Here is a 22,117-nt window from a genome sequence, read left to right as displayed (position 1 = left end):
TTAAGAAGAGACTGGACAGCCATTTGTCCGAAATGGTATAGGGTTTCCTGCCTGAGCAGGGGGTTGGACTAGATGACCTCCAAGATCCCTTCCAACTTTACTATTATTATTATTATGATAATGATGATGATGATGATGCTTTTATTCCTAGTTAGCAACCCAGAGTTCTATCTTTGAAATAGGCAACCATATAAATTGAATGAATAGAAAGATAGATAGATAGATAGATAGATAGATAGATAGATAGATAGATAGATGTCCTGTAAATAAACTTTCTGCATTTATTCATTAAACCTGCTTCACAAATTCTTATGATCAGGAATGCTTACATGCATAACCTTTAACAGCCAAAAATATTATATTTTCCAATATGAGTTTACCGGTAGTTTTAAATTATTGAGAGGGGGCTTTCTTGTGTAATATAATTTGGAAGGAATATAGAATTGATTAATTATGTGCCATCAAATCAGTGTGGACTTTAGCAACCACAAAGATAGATTTTCTTCATGACAAGGGGAGTAGGAGGGAGGTATTTTGGTGTAACATCCCAATTGGCCACTTTATTTGGTAGCTACCTTCAAACATACAATTACAATCATTTGCAGAAAATATCTCTACAGGAAAAGAGCTGGCAGCTGTGCTTGGTAAGCAGCAATTCATGACATGGAAGGAATTAACTGAGAGCACAGACTTGACTAACAACATCAAGAAATCTTGGGGCACAATTAGAAAGCTTAAGAAAGACCCAGAGAAACCGAATAGCAGCACAAGGTAGCAGCCAACCCAAAAGCACACCAACTGCTCCTAATGGGAAACCTCTGAACAAATTACAGAAAAAGAAAATGAAATGGCAGGAACATTAAGAGAATTAGTGTCACAGGGGGGGGGGAAGGGGTGCCGAGGAGCTCAAGACTGAATAGATAAAACCTCAGCATGCAGGAGCCTTCAAGTAAAACAGCTCACAGTAGCTCTTTATTTGAAAAATTGCAAGATATAACAACTTAAATTTCTAGAGAGGTTGACCTTTACAGCTAAATAGCATGCATCTAAAACAGATTAAATAAACCCATTTTCCATTTCCTCCCCTCTTTTTGGGGTACTGGTAACCCAAAATGTTAGAACGGGGTAAAACCAGTTATCACTTTATGACCCTAATGGATTGCCATTTGGTGATTCAAATAAAGCTTTAATGCAAATATACCTTATCTCAATATATCTCAACTGTTGTTATATATGTAGCTATATTAAATATTCCTTAGAGTTAATCAAGGTTTCAGCTAAAACATATTTTAGCTGTAAAGATCTCACAGCTAGCAGCATCTACATCTTTCAATATTTTTTTCTCCCTCTATATCATGTACATATGACCTCTTGAAGCATCTTCTTCCTCCTCCATCCTTGGTGAATTTCCCTTTACTCTGGAACCTGCAGCCCAAGCTTCCAACATCTAATTTGATCTACCAGCCATCATCCTCTTTTCTGTTGTTCAACTCCACCCAGAGCTCCTTTCCTGATATCTCCTTATCTTATTTCAGTCCCCCGTTCCTTTCATGTGGAAGAATCTAAATGTATTTTTGTGAAAACCTCAATAGTTTCACTCTTACCTATTTTCCCAGATGGAACTTATCAGCTCCATGCTCAGTCTGTCTGTTCATAAGATCAGATTGGATGGCAGCCACTATTTATTTGCTCAGTTCTGACATAATTACTATTTTAAAGAGTCTTTTACAATGGAAGAAGTATAAAAATGCATATGAATGCTGATATTCAAACTGAACAAATATAATACTTTGGACTAGATGTCATGGAATTACTTAAGAACTGTTCAACTGATGTTTAAAGACAGACGATATATTCATTTAGTCATGTTTGACTCTGGGCGATTCTGTGGGCCAGGTCTCTCTACATCTTCTGATCTTGCACTGCTTCTTTGAGTTTTTCTATGCTCTGGCTGATGTCATTTTTGAATGTGCTAAAGACAGAAAAATGGAGATAGTATTGTATTGTAGCATTGTTGAATCAAAGAAAAAATCCTTTGGATCCAAGCAATTGCTACCCAATTTATATTTTGTGCTACCCATATAAGCTACTGTATCTGAACATGTAATTCTGAAAGTTCATCTATAGTGGTTGAAAAATTCATTCTGCAGCAACCTGGATTTCAACTAAGAAAATAAAATATGAGGCTGAAGATGATAGAGGAGATTGACTGATCTGGAGGAGATTCTGTACAGGAATGATATGGAAGCAGCAGGTCCCACCTGGGATCAAAAAGATCAAGTAAAAATTGTGACAGTGAAATAAAAGTTCCTTCCTTGTACCTCTGTATTTTCATTACACAATGGTAAAAGGGGTGGGGCTGCAATTAAACAGCTGAAAATGTTTTTTTTTAAAATCGCACAATGAACCCTGCTGGATGGGGAAATGGACTGTGATTATAGGAAGTAATCTAGTCTCCTTATGCAGGTCTTTCCATTCTTAATTTGTTTTATTCCAGGGGTGGGGGAACTATGGCCCTTTTATGGCTGGTGGACTTCGACTCCCAGAATTCCTGAGCCCCACCTCTGTTCTATTCCCTCATCTCTTCCATCCCCTAAAGTTTTTCTGTCATCTGGATCAATATTATGCAGCAAGTCAAGTATACTTCAACACCACTCAATTAATGGCTTTATTGCAGTCATTCTAATTCACTTCACAACACATGAAAAGATAGAAAATAAACCCCTGCAACAGCTGCATGGCAGAAGGAACTTAAGAACCCAAAACAGGGGAATATATCTGTGGCTGGCTTAGCAACAGCCAACTACTTTTTAATATGAGCGCATAAAGACTCCAGCACTTAACCATTTGGCTAGGATTGTGTGCATTCAACACCCAGTACAGGTAGTCCTCAGCTTATGTCTGTAATTGAGCCCTCGATTTTGGTTGTAACGCCTGATGATCATAAAGTGATTACCATGTGATTGTGCCCGATTTTACAATCTTTTTTCAAGCTGTCATTAAATAGATGCGGTGATCATAAAGCACACATGGTGGTCATAAAGTAATGCCAGGATTATAAAGCAAACCTTGTGGTTATTAAGTTAACCCATTGTTTGATATTGGGGCAGGGTTTGCCAAAAACTGGAAGTCAATGCCAGTATCTGGCAAAGACATCACAAGTTGCAGTCACTTGACCATAGGACTCTGCAAATGGCTGTAAATGTGGACTGGTTGTCAAGTGTCCAAAATGCATTTATGTGGTTAATGGTCTCTTAAAGCAGGGGTCCACAACCTCTGGTCTGTGGACCAGTACCAGACCACCGCATGCCAGCAACTGGGCCGCGTAAACAAGCAAAGCCCCATCCACAGGATGCAGGCAGCACACAAAACCACACCCCCTCCGGTCTGCGGAAAAACCTCTCTCCACGGAACCAGTCCCTGGTGCCCAAATGGTTGGGGACCTCTGTCTTAAAGTAGCATAGAATACAATGTCTTTCAGTTCATAACTGCTTGCAGCAGCAGCAAGGGGCATGGATTGGGACAAGACATTTGCCAATATTTTTTAATACAGCAGAGGAATCCCATTATCTGAACCCATTGCTGAGCTTCAGGAAAAGAAAAATGAAAGAAAGTTCTTAAGTAGAGTGCCTCTTTCTGGACAGCTGTGTGATTAGAACATATTCCTTCTTATATAGGGAGAGACATATGCATTGTGATGGGGAGTGGCTCATGACTGATATTCAGAGTGCTGCATCACCAGAGCACCTGGGAGAATGGCTGCCCTTGACTCATGAAGCCTTTCCATTGATCAGCTCCATGGCCATGCTGTCAATACAAGAATGAAGGTTGGGCAGAAGACGGAGAGATCACATATAGTGGTCAGGTAGAACAGCACACAGAGCACCACAGGAAGCACCCCTACAATGAGGCCATATCTCTTATATGCATTTATGCATGTTGCATTGCCGTCAGTAGGGCATCTTGTGTGGGCTTAAGGGGAAAAACTCTATTTCCAGAGCACGGGTGTCAAACTTGATCACGTCACATGATGTATTGTGACATATTGTGACTTTTTTGCCTTTGCGGAGCTTGATGCATCTGGCGTGTGGGCTGCCAGTTTGACACCCCTGTTTGAGAGCAACAAAACTACTTGATGTGGTCTGGCTCTGGCCTGATTGTGGTACACCGCTGAATGGACAAGCAGGTGGACACAAGCCTTCTGATGGGGCAAGGAGGATATGCAAGAGAATTTAAGCACATACAAGCTTTTGGGAATGCTTAAACTAACCTGTGAAACTCCTCAAGGATGAGTATGTGGCAAGGTGTTCATTGATGCTGAAAAGGATAAACTATAACCTGTTTTTAAGTATTGTTCATTTCCCTTTTCAAGGTAACATTTTGGATTTCTGTTTTGATAACTTTGGGGAATGGCTATCTTGTAGGTTTTAAGAATATCTTTGGTTTACTCCTGCTAGAAAACTTCAGAAGCTGAAGACTGGAGGTGCAGGGGAAAAAATAATCACACTCCAAATTAATCAGTTGCACTGAGACATAAATTCCACTGACTTCAGCAGAACTTGCATCATCCTACACATCCATAGGATGGGGACTCAAGTACCCATGTTGTTAATTATAGAGTAGCATAGATCCCAAATAGATCAGGCTTCATAGCAAATTGCTTTGTGGAAACTGTAGCTTATTTAACAATTACACACAGTTCCTTTTAGACGGTGAAATTGTATCATCAGACAGAATTGCTGTTGCTTCGGTTTTAGATAAATAGATAATGTTGCACATGCCTGAAACCTGCTGCTAAAATAATCACTCTCCCAGGCTGATGACAGTCCGCGTTTCAGTCCACTGAAATATTCATCAATAAGGGAAGAGTTGCTGATTGCGATACTTTTTTTTTTTCCCTTTCCTTTTCTCTTTTCTAACACCGGGAGGAGGGCAGACATTTGAAGCCACTAAGCAAAGCGAGAGGGAGAGAGCTCGGCTTTTCACTGCCGTTTCCCCCCCCCCCCCCTTGATTGCGCTATTGAGTAGACCTTTCAAAGGGGAGGGCGACCCTTGGAAATGCAGGGAGGGCTTCCTGTAATGCCTTCCCGATCGGTTTCTTCCCTAGAGAAGGGGGCAAGGCGGAAGCGGGGGTTGGCTTGCTGTGAAATTGGGGAAGCATCTCCGTTGGTTCTGGCGCTGAGGGGGTTGACTGACAGTCTGCAGTGCAGTGGAGTTGGCGGGGCTCCCTATATGGCTAAGGATTAGCTAGATGCTAATGCCAATCGGGAAAAGGAGCTGAGGTGAGTCTGCGAGCTGCCGCTGAAGAGGCGATCCGAGGCTGAGCAGAGCGCCCCCCGCCCCCCCCACTTCCAGAGCCATGGCTGAAGGGGGCGAAGGAGGGGAAGACGAGATACAGTTCCTACGAACTGTAAGTATCCGTGTGTGCATCGATGTCGGGGTTTCTAGACCAGCAACCCGGTTCGTTTCCCTCCAGGTCTTCCGAGCGGGTTGCATTACTAAACAAGGTTTCTTCCCCAGTCCCTTAAGCTTTTGCTTAGAGTGAGTCTTTGGGGAAGTGGAAAATCTTATTACAAGCCTTTCGGAATCAGATCAGCCCCCGGGCATTCTCCCGTGCCGGTCTGTCTCGCCTGAGATCCTCGGATGGAGTTGGCTACCTCCCCCCCCCCCAAGCGAGAGTTCGCTTGGCCATTCCAAGGCTCTTTCCCAAGCATCCTTGTCAACTTTGTACTTGGGCTTTGGAAATGTGGCACGCCAGATAACCTGCCCTCTGAAACTTCTCTCCAGGCTCTGCTTTTTTCTTCTCTGCGAAATCCGAGAAGGTTGGCAGGGGCAAAGGGGAAGCTGATTTGCAAAAGAAACACGGGCAAACCTTCTGCAACTTCCCACCCATTTTAGGGCAAGTAGAAAGGATGAGCTTGCATGAACACTTGGGCTTCTGAAAGTAAATCAGGAATACAGCACTTATTTTGAGAGGAGGAATGCTGGGCACTGAAATAACCGAATGTGCTTCTCGAAATGCTCCCCCCCCCCCAAAAAAAAAGCTTTAGTGTCCTACTATAAGCTCTGAAAACAAGCGGGAACGAAGATCTGATCCACACGTTAACTTTTCTGGGCTGTAGTGGAAAAGACTCCCGTCCTGCTCTCCAGGTGAAATCCTCTGTGTTAACATATTTTGGTATTGATTGGGGGGGGGGGGAGAAGAGTCTTGGTACTTCTCCATTTTTCACCTTCAGAAAGAACAACTCCAATCGGGGTCAAGTAGCCCTGTTGAACTGGTAGCCCAACTTTTTAAAGGGAGATTTCCAGAATAGAACTTTTCAATAACCAAAATCAGCATCACATCATTGTTGGCTGATTATTAAAGGAAGGAATAAGAAAGATGTGACAAAGGTCCCAGGGCTCTTCAAAAAAAAAAGAAAAAAGAAAAAGAAAGAAAGAAAGAAAAGAAAGAAAGAAAGAAAGAAAGAAAGAAAGAAAGAAAGAAAGAAAGAAAGAAAGAAAAAGATGCCAGCTGTGATAAAATATCAGGCTGGCTTGCTTCCTGAAATCTCCTGATGGAAGAGCTAATTTCGGTGAAGAACACTTTTGTTCTATAACATTTTCAGTTGCTTTATGAGATGGAACAGCCACCTGTTTATACAGGGAAGAAGCTAAATATATATTCTGGGCATCAGCTGGTTTATTGTATTTTATATTGTATTTTATATATATTGCTATCCCTCTAGCTTTGCACTTTCCAAAGTATACCTTTGATGTAAAATTCTTCCAAACAGCTAAGATGCTTCATTTAATATCCCCACTGAATAATAAAGCCAAAAGCTTTCCCCTCTTCCAGACAAATGATGTATATCTTCTGCTTCCTGAAGTGACTTCTGAGGAAATGGTTATCTGTATTCTTTACCCAGCATGTAGAAACTCTTTCCATCTTTCAGTAAATTTGGAATATTTTTTTCCTGTTCACCATATGATGTAAAGATATACTTGCTTTTAGGAAGCTTCTTCTTGGCACTAGTATATAGTGCAGAGACTGGGCTGCTGTTTCTCCATTAACAGTATTCTCTTCCCCTGTCCCTGCTCCTTCAAATCTTAATTTCCATCATAAAATGTAAATTGAAGCATCCTTTCCCTCCCCCCCCATATCAGAAAACTTATTCAGTGATTCGCAAGACTTTTTTTGAAAAAAGATTCTTTATACCATACCAAAGGGGCTGGTATGATTGATTAACCTCTGGCAAATTACTTTGATTGCTGCAATCATATCAATATTAATTATTCCCTGGGCACAGCAACCATGTATTAAGGCATGTCCATAACATTAAAACACGTTTGCATCTGTGTTTCTAGCTTCTTTATTGGAATAGCTAATAGAAATCCTTAAATTTTGATGTTCTAATTTATAGGGGTTGATTTTGGATTAAATGTTAAGGAATAGCTTCTTATGTGCAACATGCAACATACTCCTATTCTTCTTAGACTGGCAATGTAACTGTGGACGTGACAAGTCTGATTAGAGACAGGATTCATAGTAATAACCTTGAGAAGTGCTCTTTTCAACAGATAATTGTTAAATATAGACAACAGGATTTCCACAATTTTTTTTCACTCGTTGACAGCATCAGCTTTTTGTTTGCAGTCTTTATTCTGATTTATTATCCAAATTGAGTAAAAATAACCCATATGATTTCATTACTTAGACACCTAATTTTTCAGATCTCATTTGGAAGCAGTTGTCTTCTGCCTTAGAAGTAGTTAAATGTTAAGAATCAATTCAATAGTACTAAACATTTCTGTTTAGCTTTATATTGGTTGTGTGTTCAGAAACTATTTTATTGTCAAAAACAGTTTCTGCAGTTAAGGATTTTAAATGGAGCTCCTAAGGAATAATACAGCACCAACTAAACCTATTGGAACATGTCTGCATCTACATTGGAAGGGAATTTTACTACTTTTGACCATTTGATTTCATCACTTTATTTTAAATATTTTTAAAAGGACTTATTTCCCACTTTGTTGAACTGTTGCACATAATTTGCTGTGTGCCTGATATGTTTTTTTTTTTAAAAAAATCATATTCAGTGTGAAAAAAGAGCATATCAAGCACACAGCAATTTATATACTACAGTTCAACAAAGTGGGAAATAAATCCTATGAACTGGGGAATAGTGAACAATTAACCATTTGAATTGATATTACAGATTTTGTGAACAGACACCCACAAAGTCACATTTTTGAAAAGCAAAAAGGAAATTGGTTAGCATATTTATTGCCTCATATAAGGATAGCACAGTAAACAGGCTGATGGAAGATTAGAAAAGTTAGTATCTAAAAATTAGGCATAAATACAGGCACCACAGACATGGTAGAATAGGATTGTTGTGTGCCAGTGCTGGTAACAATGGCAATAGCAATAGCACTTAGATTTATATACTGCCCCATAGTGCTTTATACTACAGCACTCTCTGGGCAGTTGACGATGTCAGCATATTGCCCCTAACAATTTGGGTGCTCATTTTAAGGACTTCATAAGGATGGAAGGCTGAGTCAATCTTGAGCCTGTCAGGATCAAATTCCAGGCTGTGGGCAGAGTTAGCCTGCAATACTTGTAAATGTACAATGTAAAAAAGATGCTGAGACTCTAGAAAGAGTACAGAGAAGAGCAACAAAGATGATTAGGGGACTGGAGGCTAAAACATATGAGGAACGGTTGCTGGAATTGGGTATGTCTAGTTTAATGAAGAGAAGGACAAGGGGGGACATGATAGCAGTGTTCCAATATCTCAGGGGCTGCCACAAAGAAGAGGGAGTCAAGCTATTCTCCAAAGCGCCTGAGGGCAGGACAAGAAGCAACTGATGGAAACTAATCAAGGAGAGAAGCAACTTAGAATTAAGGAGAAACTTCCTGACATTTAGAACAATTAACCAATGGAACAACCTGCCTCCAGAAGCAGTGAATGTCCAACACTGGAAGTTTTTAAGAAGAGACTGGAAAGCCATCTGTCCGAAATGGTGTAGGGTTTCCTGCCTGAGCAGGGGGTTGGACTAGATGACCTCCAAGGTCCCGTCCAACTTTATTATTATTATCATTCATTGCACAGTCAGCCAGATGTTCAGACTGGATTTGGCATTTTGTCTACATATCGAGTCCTTACCCAGGACCTGGGATAGGCAGATGTGGATGTTTGATGGTATTACAGGTATCGTCGCAGGATGGAAGCAGTTCCTAATAAGGCCGCCTTTTGCAATTGACTAATAGCAAATTTGTCAATGCCAATGGTGTTCAAGTGGTGCTCCAGTTGTTTTGGGATTGCGCCCAAGGAGCCTATGACTATTGGTACTACCCTTGCTTGCTTTTGCCACAGTCTTTCTATTTCTATTTGTAGGTCTTTGTATTTTGTTATCTTCTCCAGTTCTTTCTCTTCTATTCTGCTCTCTCCAGGCACTGCCACGTCCACTATCCAGACTTTTTTGTCTTTCTTATCAACAATTGTTAAGTCTGGGGTGTTATGTTGCAGGTGCTTGTCTGTTTGAATTCTGAAGTCCCATAGCAGTTAAATTTTATCATTTTCTATGACTTTCTCTATTTTATGACCCCACCAGTTTTTGCTTACAGGCAAATGATATTTTTTGCAGATCTTCCAATGCACCATTGTTGCTACTTTGTCATGCCGCTGCTTGTAGTCAGTCTGTGCAATCTTCTTGCAACAGCTTACTAGGTGGTCCACCGTTTCTTCAGCTTCTTTGCATAGGCGGCACTTACAGTCTATTGCTGTCTTCTCAATTTTGACTTTATATGCGTTTGTCCTTAAGGTTTGGTCTTGTGCAGCCAGAATTAGTCCCTCGGTCTCTTTCTTCAATTTTCCTGCTCTTAGCCATTGCCAGGTCTTGTTATTATCTGCTTTCCCAGCTATTTTTTTAATGTATTGGCCATGTAGTGCTTTGTCTTCCCATGCCTCTATTCTGTTCTTCATTTGGTCTTTCTTGTAGGCCAGTTTGGTCTCTCCAGTAGTTAGTAAGCCTTCCTGATATACTAATTTCAGTGCATCTTCATCATTGTTCTTCAGATATTCTTCCAAAGCCATTTTTTCTTCTTCAACCATCTGATGTACTTGTAGCATTCCACGCCCACCTATTTGCCTTGGTAGATAAAGTCTGTCAATGTCACTGCGTGGATGAAGGGCATGATTCATTGTCATTATTTTTCTATTATTATTATTATTATTATTATTATTATTATTATTATTATTATTAATAATAATAATAATATCTACTGCATTTTAAGCACTGCACCATCAGGCCTCAATGGTGATCAGTGTTGCCCATGTGGGAATCAAATTGGTAAATCTTTTTTGGTGGTACATATGCTTCAGAATTGGATCATTTCTTCCATTGAATCTCTTATTGGATAATTTATAGGTTTAGATGGCTGGGTAGTTATTTCATAGATATTTATCCATAGAGCCCATCAAGGGGCAAGGAAGACAAGTAAGGAAATCTACATCAGAACATAAAACTCACAACTTACATACTTGCATCAGAAATTGGGCACAAATATGTTGTGTTCTTGTGTCACTGCATATATGTTATTTTGATGTTACTTTGGTTCACTGTGAATGTTTCTGTGTATAAGAGCAGTTTAACCATTGGAAGAAGCAAATAATTCTTTTTAGTTTAATTGAGGGGAAAAACACAAACAATTAGGCTTTGACTATTTTGTTCTGGCTGAATTCCTAATAACTTTTTAGGCTTCTGTTTCTGCAGTTTTTGAGAATTGTAAACATTGGGGGGGGGGACAGAATGTAAGGATGCCAATGGCAGATGCAAAGTACAATTATGTGTGAACTAAAACTCAGCATATTTCAACACCTTTATAATGCTGTGTCCTGGAAACTTTATTTCATATATATATACACATGAAGTCATGACTGAGATTATAGTCTCTTCATTCTTACTTTAAAAAATTGGGGAGTAAAATAATATTACTGCAAAGAAAACATGATTCTCAGATAATGGCTTGCAAAGGCCACATAATGGACTTTGGAAAAAACAAATTATAGAGACATTTTGGTATACATTACATAAGTTAACGCATGTCTAGTTCTGAGTAAGTCTTATAGGCTTGGTTTATGCAATATTTTAAGGCATGTTATGACTTTGGTTTTATGTGTTATGTGTACCCAGCATTGTGATTTACTGATTATGCTTATGGTTTAGCACAATGTGTGAACCCTGCTTAGTCACAAATCATGAAGAAAACCATGGCTTAGAATATTGGATAAACCCAGAGTGTCCGGTGGAATTTATCTCTAATTAAGTATGTATAAAATAAGAATCTTGCTGTCTAGCTGCTATAATACAGATGTCTTCAGAACAACTTTTGGAGCTATGTCATGAACTGACTTGAATTAGACTATGTAAATGTTCAACTATTGCTTACATGTCCCTTCTTAAATAGATGTTTGATGGCAGCAAAATAGATTTTGATGTAGGGTCTCTGATGCTTCCATTGTTTCAGATGAAACAATCTGAACATACTCCGTGCATTGTTAATGTAACTTATATGCTTGGCTGACTTTCTGGATTATCATTAGCACATTTAAGGTCAAGCTGGCAATCAGTCTTGTATTTTTTTCTATACTGAGACTTTGGGAAATTATTGGGAAACTAGAAACTGCAAGAAAGGCTGAGGAAATAAGGAATAAACTTAAACTTAATTCTATATTGTAATTAAGATATTGCATCATGCTGAAAATGAATTATACATATCCCATATAGACAATTAGAATAGTGGGGAAAAGATATACACATGCAGGGTTTTCATTTTTCCTTGCTTACCTTCTATTCTTTGAACAACAAGCAAAAATGCAAAAAGTGAAGCTTTTTGTCTTCTCTTTTTAAACTTCCTTTTTGTTAATAGGCAAAGCTTTGGGAAAAGAAAAACAGAACTTTTCTGCTCATTCCCTGCCTGCAATCCTAAACTTTAAAGTCATATTCATGATCTATACAGATATTTGAATATTGTTGTGTCTACTGTGGACAAATAAATATGCATGCCCCAGAATGCAACTTAGAATTATGGGTTGGGGAACTGTTTTCAGACAAACATTTAAAAAGATGGTCATGAAATTAAATTGCCATCATTTGCCAATGAACTAGTGATGTTAATACTTTCTGAATGATTACATGGAAGTGAATTTGTCATAATTGCTGGAAGCTCAACATCCAAAGAGAGAGACTGGGAAAGAGAAAGAGAGAGAGAAAGAATTTTGATTTTGCTGGGGATAAATCAGATATGACGGATATTGTCATTTTGTTCTATTTGTGAGTTTTCCTGGGGCATCTTATTGGCCACAGCTGGAAAAAGAATGTACCTTCAGAATCTTCACAACAGTTTTAGAAAACAAGACATCATTTCTGATTTGCAAATCATGAATTCACATAGCACTTAAAGTCAAAGCAAATCATGGTTGCTACGCAAATATTTTCAGGATAAAACCCACACTTGGCCTTCAAGTGGCATCTTGGGGCAACACTTCAACAAGCAAGTGAGCCATAACAAAGATATAGGTACTATCAAGCTCCCAATGAGACAAGAATGAAAATGGCTATAAATTATATCTGCATTTGTGTTCCAAAAATGATAACGCTATCAGATCTTTGACAGTTTATGAATGAGTAACAGTGATAGAACCAAATTTCTACCCTATCAGATTTAAATGTTTCATGCTGTTTTACAGTATAAACATTTCAGAAGAGGAGACAGATTGACTCTTATCATTAACTCTATAACATCCATTAACAACATTGGATTGTTTCTATTCTCTGTGTTCCTTCTGCCCATTGAAAGATGGCACAGATTTAAGTAAAAATCTTCCATCCATTGACAGCCCTGACAGGCACATCCAGGACAAAAAAAAAAAAAAAAGAAAACCAAATGTATTTTAAAAGTAAAATAGAATAAAATATATACAGTTAATGTGATTACTTCCTATATATATCATACTTTCCCCCTTCTGGTTGATAAATTTTGCAAGAGCTCTGGGAGTGAAGCCCAACACATTGGCGGCATTGCGTGTGACACTGGGAGGGTCAGATTGTGAACCCCTTTTGATTTATGACCCTATCCCCAGTACTTTACTCTTTCAGTGTAAGCAGTGATTATCTTCCTGATTCATGCTTATTTCTCTCTTGTAGCAGAGAAGCACAATAAACATGTTTTCTGTGAATAAAAGTTCAAAATCTTGAACAGCTTAAATGGAAAAGATGAGGTAGAAGAAAACATGAAATATTTTTAAAAATATTGGGAAGAACATTTCAATAAAAATGGTTAACACTGTTATAGCTGGTAAGCGTTTGACTAGGTGTGTGAATTTAATGTTTGGAATGCTATGTTCAACTTGAAGATATTATACATCATTTGAAAATGGCCATTTGACTATTGTATTAATAAAGCATTTAGAGCAGTGTTTCTCAACTGTGGCAACTTGAAGATGTGTGGAGTTTTCCAGCCAGCCTTGTTGTTCCTGTCAAGTTTGAGAAGCACTAATTTAGAGTTTAATGTATGTGTAATTTCTTAAAATTGAAAGAAAGGAAAAGTAAGTAGTTCATTTTCATGAAGTTCAACAGATTCATCACGTATTCGGGTAATATTGGATCAGAATAACAATAGAGCCAATAAAAGTTAGTAGCAGTGAAAAGAATATGACATTATACTATATATCCTTTCAAGTCAGAGTTGTTATGTACCATGTAGAAGAAGAAAAATGAGGCTTGATAAAAGCATAATCCAATTAGTAGGGTAGTAAAGCCATGCCACCAAGAAATGTCAGATCACAAAGTTTGCAGAGTAAGAAAGGAGAAAACTAAGAAGGCAGGGGTTTGGGTTGCAGAAAACCTTAGAATCATGAGAAAGAAAAGTTCCAGAAGCAAACTTATAGCATCTTTTAAAAAATAGAAAAATAGAATTTTAGCTGCCAGAGAATCTGAGTAGCTAATTCCAATAAAATATTTATGCAGCTAAGAGTCAGACCCAAAGAACAATAAGTATCAGTAAAATTCAGAAGGCAAGGCTTGAAGAACCAGCCAGATTTTTTTAAAAAAGATCTTTGATATCAGAAGTGAATAAACACAAAGGTAGAAGATTCTTGACTGAAAGGCTGTATTGTGCCATTTAACTAATGAATATCACAGGTACTGCTCAGCAAAACCCCAAAAGCATTTTGTGATGAAATCTGATCTAATAACTTCTAAGAGGAAATACATACAATATATATTTAAGAAATATTTTCATGTCCTCTTTTTTTGATTTTTAGAGGTCAGAGACTTGGAGAAAGTTCACTTGCGCTGAGAGTAGTGTTGCTAAAACCTCCCCCCAAATCAGATGTCTCAGAGTACATCAGTATAGAAACAAATCTGACATTCTAGCTTTGACACTGGCAGAACTTCACAGTCATGGGACTTTAGGGAATGGAGGTGGAATAATAATGGTAAATAGGTGCAATGGTGTGAAAAAGATCTTTAATTTTCTTTCTTTAGTGATTTTAGCTGCAGCAAAATTGCTGAGACATTTTTTGTATCCGTTGAATATCTATCAGTAAACATACACATAAGTCTGCAGTCTTAGTCCCACAGTCAGATATGGCTAGTTGCACTGATCACTGAAATGGTGGGTATAGATGACATACTAAATAGTACTTTATTTAAAATATATGTGACAGTTTCTTCTCTGGGTAACCAAACCATAGGAAATAGGGGAGGAGAAAAGCATGAACAGAGGAGTTGGCTGAATTCATTTTTACAAAATCTGCTAAACTACAGATTAGTATTGCCTCTGAACACAGCCACTCTGTTACAATAACAGCAAAGGGCAAACAGCTAGCCAGCCAGAGTTTTTAGGCTATCTCAAATTAATTGCCATGTGTTTGATGAGCAACTGTTTAGCTGCAAGGCCGGTGCTGAAACATTAAGAAATCCATCAGGATCAGGACTGTTTTGGCATTTATCTTGCCCTAGGAAATATGGACTGAGACAGCTTGTTTTATAACCATGAACTGACAAAGTAATTACAACATAACATCTCAGAAAAGTCTGTTGTGTGGCAGCTATTGGACTGATTGTGTTTAATTTTAAGTATCTTCCTATGTTATGTTTCCAATTTTCAGTTTCCAAGATATGTAGCTTAAAATTCTCCTGAGAAAGCCCTCAAGCCCTGATTCTCCCTTGAGGATGATGCGGACATCTTGATGTCTGAAAATAGTGTAGGATCATGACATGGATGGTCACAGACTTTTCTTTCTCATAGATCACACAGCTTTCCTTCACAGGCTGTGTGTTTATCCTCACAGTTTCCTATTTTGCTCTTCATGTCCTCATTTTCTTTCAACAGAAACACGCAAAACTGGTACTGAGACAAAGCTTCTTCTATCTTTCATTAGAACCCATCATAACCTGGGTTGCAAAATTGAAAAGTTTGGGCATACATTTAACCAATGCCTTTCACATGCTGGGCTGAATTTTGATATTTTTATGGAAAAGAAACATTAAGGCTGTTATAAATTAGAGAGTGCGTAATCATGAGCTTTTGGTAACATTTTCACTATTATTCTTCAGAAATTCTGTCTCCTATCATCATATGACCTACTGCACAAAGTTGAAGGATGCAGAGTCTGGATGTTTTGTGCCTTTCTGCTTTAAGCTTGTTGGCAAAATAATGATCTGCAAAGAACCATCAGATGATATGCTCTTATATTTTAGGGTGTCATGCCAATTGTTATTGTCAGGCACTTTGTTTGCTATGTAGTCATGCTCTATATCAGTGTTTTTCAACCTTGACAGGTTTAAGATGTGTGGACCACTTCCCAGAATTCCTCATCTAGGAGGAAGCAAGATGGAAACCAGTTGAAATCCATACATCTTAAACTGCTCTATATGAAAATAAGAATTGTTTTCCTTAACTTTCCTTAACTCAAATCTTAACTTTGATTCAGGTTCACTGAATAACTAAAAAGCTAATTTGCCATTTATGATGTATATCTCTAAAATTGCATTCTATCCCTGCAAGCTTTGTTTAACTGAACTTCATTGTAAACCTCACATTTGGAATATCCCTATTTTGCAGCTATTGGTCAGAAGTCCATACCTTTTATTAATGAACAGATACTGTTTGCTAGTTGCTTCTTAAATCTGCAAATGGCCTTGGTTCTCTTTCTGTAATCTCTTTCTCAATTACAATATGACCCAAGAATGCTTAAGAGTCTTGTATCACCTCCATTTTAAAATTGAGTTGGGGGTGGGGTAGCGAAAAATCTTGACAATTGCTATCTTTTCAAATACAAGATAGTCTCTGGTAGTCTCTGAGCTTGGTTGTTTGCTTGCAGACTTTTCATTACCTGACTACGTAATGTAGGTCACCCTAGTAGGTGATAGGTCTGTAACTGATGGTGAACAATCAACTGAAATTGAAACAATGTACTACTTTTGCAACAGTTTTACCTAGTTGGTTAATGAAATGTAAGCAAATCATCAAGCTCAGAGAAGACCGAGGACTTCACAGTTCAACTCTAAGTGACATATAATCTCTTCTGCAAGGATTTCTTTTTATTTTGTGGAGAGTTGGGAGGCTATAGTATCAGATGTGTCTTGCAAGACAACATGATCAGTTTGGAAACAATTTATGAGTTGAATGTCTCATAGGTATCAATCTCATAGGTATTAAAATAATGACCTGCAAAGAACTGTCAGATGATATGCCCTTATATTTTAAGGTGTCGTGCCTATTGTTATTGGTAGGCACTTTGTTTGCTATGCTGTCATGCTCTATATCAGTGTTTTTCAACCTTGGCAAATTTAAGATGTTAAATTTGTCAAGTTAGTATTAGTTTTCTTATGCAAAAGAAACATCCAGTGAATTTGCATAAGAACAGGTTTTCAGTACTTAAGGTAACAAGTTATTTGAATCGAGCTCCTGGTGATCACATAGAGACATTTACCTCTGCTATAGCTTCCACTTGCTGTTGACAGCCTTCTTTGTTGTAGATATCCTACCCTTAAGTAGCAATGGGTTTTTTTCAGTTTCCTCCTTGTTATTCATGTCATTCAGTTTCAGCTTTTGAGTACTATTACAAGGACTATGCAACACACTCTCTATATTGATATTTAGAGTAATCTTAATCTAATTTCTTGGGATATTATAAGTAGCCACTTGTCCAATCATGATGTATTATTCCTTTGGGGTCAGTAAACAATATAGATCTTCCTGGATATGGCTCAATTGAGCAATGCTTAAATTAACCAGAATGAGTTATTTAAGAATCTCAGCACTTAGGTTCCCCACTTTCCCCAATTGGCTGAGCACTTTTGAATGGTAGAGTATTAGAATGTGTATTATGCTGAGAAATAGCTCCAACTAGCTAGACAATAAGAGCAGTAACTTACCTTGAATACATAGCATTAATTGTAAAAGATGCCCACAGCCAAATAACTTCAACTATCTAAAAAGGAGCAACAATTTCAAAATTTATTATCTGCAGTGCAATGAAATTTAAACAAAAGAAAAAAAGAGGAAATAAGTGAATGCATTCTTCATACATCATAACAGTCTAATTTCAGCACAGGGCATTAAAATTTTTAATAAGACTTGATACCTGTTTCCTTATTTGGAAAATAAATTTACCAGCCAACTTTACTGTTTGGGAATCTAGGAATCTACTTTATAAGGGATCAGATTGGTGGATCCTTCAACCTTATTATAACAATAAATCCCAAGGGTTTCAGACAAGTTTGTTTTCTTTCTTTTTTCAGCCACAAGAGGTGATAGCAATGGTTGAATCTTAAAGGTTTAGTCTGAAAAATGTTTATTCTGCCTACAAGGAGCTTGTTAATTCTGCAGCTCTCCGTCCCAAATTATTAATCAGAGTTGTACAATGCTTTGAATTGGATTTCAAAAAAGTGCTTCAAGGTACATGGGGGTGCCCCACATAGGAATAATACCTCATGATTGGATATGTGACTACTTGTAATATCCAAAGAAACTAGAGTAAGATTACCTAGGTTGATTTTTCCCTTTTCTTTCCATTTTTCCTGCAGATTTTATTCTTTCTTTCTATGCTCTATCTCTATGCTTAGTTTGTATAATTTTTACTATTGTAATAAAAATTCTTATTCAAATGTTATTCAAATGTAAGATTTGGCTCTTTTTCAGTATAAAAATCACCTTGGAACTTCTAGTGTCCCAAGAACCACCTTAGTAATAGCTGGGAAAGGTGACAGAGCTATGCTAAAAATTGGGTTTGATACAATTTTTCGAATAATGAAGATAGATCTCTTAAGTCTAAAAGGATATTCCTATAAGACTGTTGGATGTTTTCTGCTTAACCAATCAATCAATCTTTATTCAATTATAGAAGAGCAGATAAAACACAAAAGTCACAATTAATTTGGATTAAAAAGAAAAAATATACTTTTTCTAGAATATCTAAAAAGTATTAGAGTAAATACTACGGCACACTGTACAAACTGTAAAACGGTACCTGATTATGGTCAAGAAGATAAAATCAGATTGATTTGATAGCAACAACTTAAGGTAAAAGGAATCAGAATGACCAGGATATTTAGTGAAGAATGAAAATAATAATTTGGAGGGGAGGGAAAAGCCTGTGTAGAGAGGGCAATACAAAATAAGTTGTTACATTTTTTCTATTATTCCTCCATCAGATGGACACAGTCTTTGTTCAGAGGAGATCTATTGCTATATTCCTTCAGTAATGAATGTTGGGAGGTTTCTTTTCAATTAATGGCATCCATAATAGGGATTTGGGGAGAGCCGAAAACAAATTGTTCAACATTATTTAGTAATCCTTATTGAATGCTTCTAATTATTTGCCTTCTTATTTTTGCAGTGTCTTATTAGTCTTACAGCAGCATCTGGCATCTTTTATACCATTCATTGTGTGTAATTCATATGCATCTGATGCCAGGAGTCATTAATTCTTGTTTCACATCTAACATAACATTCACTGTATTCTGTTAGCTTGCTTTGTTTGTTTGTTTGTGGTGTTCAGTTTCGAAAGGTGTTTTGAGTCATCCCATTTCTGTTAGGACTTCAGACCTGGGGTTGGCAAGGTTGAAATAGCAATCTGGAAACAGATAAGTTTTATCTAAAGATGGTACCTAAATACTGTTTTACTCTCAACAGTCCAGGCAAATCAGCAAGAAGCAGTCTCTTACGACAAAAGGACAGAAAAAATAACACAGAATTAAAAACCCAAGACACAAATATATATATATTTTCTAGATTCTTAAGTCTAGAGTAGCTGATTTTCATTTTTACTAGGTAACAGTATCGACTGTTATCTATCCTAAATGCATCCTTACCTAGTCTTTGTTATTGCTTTGAGGCTTCTGAATGCAATTTAAAGATAAAGAATTATAGTTGAGGCCTATATGTAACATGTTCCTGTTCATCTGCCTCAGCTAAGGTGCTGATCAATGAGCTTAAAAATCTGTATAGTATAAATTTCCTTTTAAATCTATGTCAGTAAGAATTTAGTATAAAATTAACTGTATTATATTAACCATATTATTCTAAATTATGTTGGAGATCTAGAACCAGGTTGTTACAAGCTGCCAGCTGTTGTGACAAAGACCATTTAGTTACTCAAAGACTTTAAAAAAGCATTCTTAATAGTTATTGCTTGTAGAGCTTTATTATCTCATTTCTCCAGGATATACAAAATCAGCAACAATAAAAAGGTTAGTGAAATATTAGAAATGTAAAGTGTATCTTTCTTAAAAATAAAAGAATCTTGAACAATCCTTCATATAAAGATTATTTCATTTATATTTGCTTTCCATTTTGTTTGTTCCAGCAACAGACTGTCTCCCTTAAAGTACATGTCTTTTGGGATATAAATAATGAAGATAGATAATTTAAATGTTTGCTATAAATGTTTGTGTCTGATTTCTTCCAAAAGACATCAGTGTGCAGTTAAGCAAAATGTAAATATAATGTTGTGTTCATACTAGTGGGTCTCAACAAATGGGAGCCCATTTTTTAACAGGTACTTGCTGTTATGAGGAAGTTAAGCTAGATTAGATACATCTAGTTTAGATACAATGGTGATTTTCCAAATCATATATGACTTGCAGGTAACTAGAGGACAAATTCAGACTGACATTTCCTTATATAACATGACATTTGGAAATCAGTCTTCAGCTATTTTTTTAAAATGTAGGGTCAAACAAATAATCATGCATTGGCTTATATGTTCTTTCTTATATTTGATCTTGCAGAAACAAAACTCTGAAAATCATAACAAATCACACATAGATGTCTTCTGGAATAAATCAGTCACCTTGATCATTGTGATGCTTGAAGTTTGTCCACTCTCTCTATTTTAACCTATTGTAAAGGAAGTTTAGAATAGCATTTAAAATGTAAACAAAATGAAAGGAAGTTGGCATGCTGTCAAGTAAAGCACTAGTCTCCCGAATACTTTTTATTTCCCAAGGTGCCCTTAGTTCCACCTAAGCCACATCTGCATTCTTAGAAAACAAAGATAAAGGATGGTTGCACCTCACTGCTTTGTTTGTGAATGCCAATAAATAGACACAATCAAGTTCGGGGTCAATTATGAGGGTTATGGTTAGGGCTTGTTTTTCTTGCTAAGGCCTGCTCCCAAAATATCAGATGTTCTAGTTGGCCCCAAAAGAATGGCTTTCATTAATCTTGGTTATTTGTATTTTTGTATTTTTTGTTCTAATGAGAAATATATTTAAAGAATTCGACTGTAACTTAGCTGAAAGTATCAACGATGATGTACTTGAATTTTACTTGTGTATAAAAGTTTAGAATAGCATTGTTCATTTACAACGCCATAATGAATTACCCTTTATCTATGTAAGAAATCCTTGATGGCTTTTAAGATGGAATAATGTTCCAAATAGTTTATATGGACCTCTTATATTATTTCCCCTTAAAAGCTTTAAAAGACCCACATGATTTAGTTTTTTGTCCAATTTTATATAGGACAGTTTTGGAGTACCCTGATTTTATCCAATTTTAAGAAAATCTTAGGGCTGTAAAACAGTATTAAGTGATATTCTACTCTCTAAAAGGAAGAACTGGACATATTTCCTTTCCTTTCAAACTAACTGTGATTTATGAATCCAAACAAATTATTAATTTTAATGATGATACAGGGAAAGAAGCCAAAATCCAGTTGTGGTTTATAAACTTGTTTGTTTTCACCACCAGTTAATAGATTTAAATTTGTTTGGAGGTCCTAGCAGGAAGCAAAGCCATACTCTTGACCAAAGAGTGGAACACTCCAGCCATACTGCTTTCATCAGCCTTGCTATCAACCCTGGTCATAACCACAATAGTTTAGTGTAGTGTTGAGATGCTGGCCTAGTAATCAGGAGATTGTGAGTGCTATTCCTGCCTTACGCAGGAAAGCTGACTGTGTGACTTTGGGCCAGTCATATTCTCTCACCCCGTTACAGTTGTTATTGTGGGAAAAATAAGAGAAAGAAATAAGTACGATTTTAAACATTAATACTGGAAAAATTAAATTTGTGATAGGTTTTCAGTAGTTTATATGATAAGATTCCAAAGAATACATATACTGTCACATTCAGATAAAGATGACCAGAGAAATGTCAGTATCATCTTTGTAAAATTACACACACTACACACATAGAGAGACAGAGAGAGAAAGAGAGAGAGAATCTCTCTCTCTCTCTCTCTCTCTCTCTCTCTCTCTCTCTCTCTCTCTCTCTCTCTCTCTCACACACACACACACACACACACACACACACACAAAACCAGTTATATATACACACAGAGAGACAAAATAAATCTTCATGGTGATTCCCTAAGAAGATCAATAATTGAACTAATTGAATGTTCAGTCTTACACTGGAAGAATAAATTGGCTTTTGCATGAATTACATGCTCAGTTCCCTTTCTTATCATCAATCACCATCCCAAATGAAGCAAGTAAATTGAAGCTTGCCTCAGTGTACAATTACTAATACTGTAGTTTTGAGTCAATGAGTTTAGGAATACTTGAAAATGTGTATAGCTACAACATAATGAAAAACTTTATTATTCATTTAC

At 37.1% G+C, this 22,117-nt stretch overlaps 1 protein-coding gene across 21 annotated transcripts in view; it reads left to right on the top strand.

Annotated features, from left to right (window-relative positions):
* The first annotated feature begins 5,133 nt into the window (after positions 1–5,133).
* The window catches only part of RYR3 (ryanodine receptor 3), a 301,080-nt gene continuing 284,096 nt past the window's right edge, over positions 5,134–22,117 (top strand). For all 21 annotated transcript variants that reach the window (XR_005556461.1, XM_039341606.1, XM_039341605.1 and 18 more), the window contains exon 1: positions 5,134–5,410. Coding sequence is in view for 20 of the 21 variants with exons in the window: in XM_039341606.1 (XP_039197540.1) it covers positions 5,360–5,410 (51 nt within the window). In the remaining variant the exon portion in view is untranslated. The remainder of the gene's footprint in view (positions 5,411–22,117) is intronic.

The sequence above is a fragment of the Crotalus tigris genome, unplaced genomic scaffold, assembly GCF_016545835.1.
Source record: "Crotalus tigris isolate CLP2741 ecotype Arizona unplaced genomic scaffold, ASM1654583v1 scf7180000017771.5222438, whole genome shotgun sequence".
Lineage (NCBI taxonomy): Eukaryota > Metazoa > Chordata > Lepidosauria > Squamata > Viperidae > Crotalus > Crotalus tigris.
This window is presented reverse-complemented; position numbering and strand designations above follow the sequence as displayed.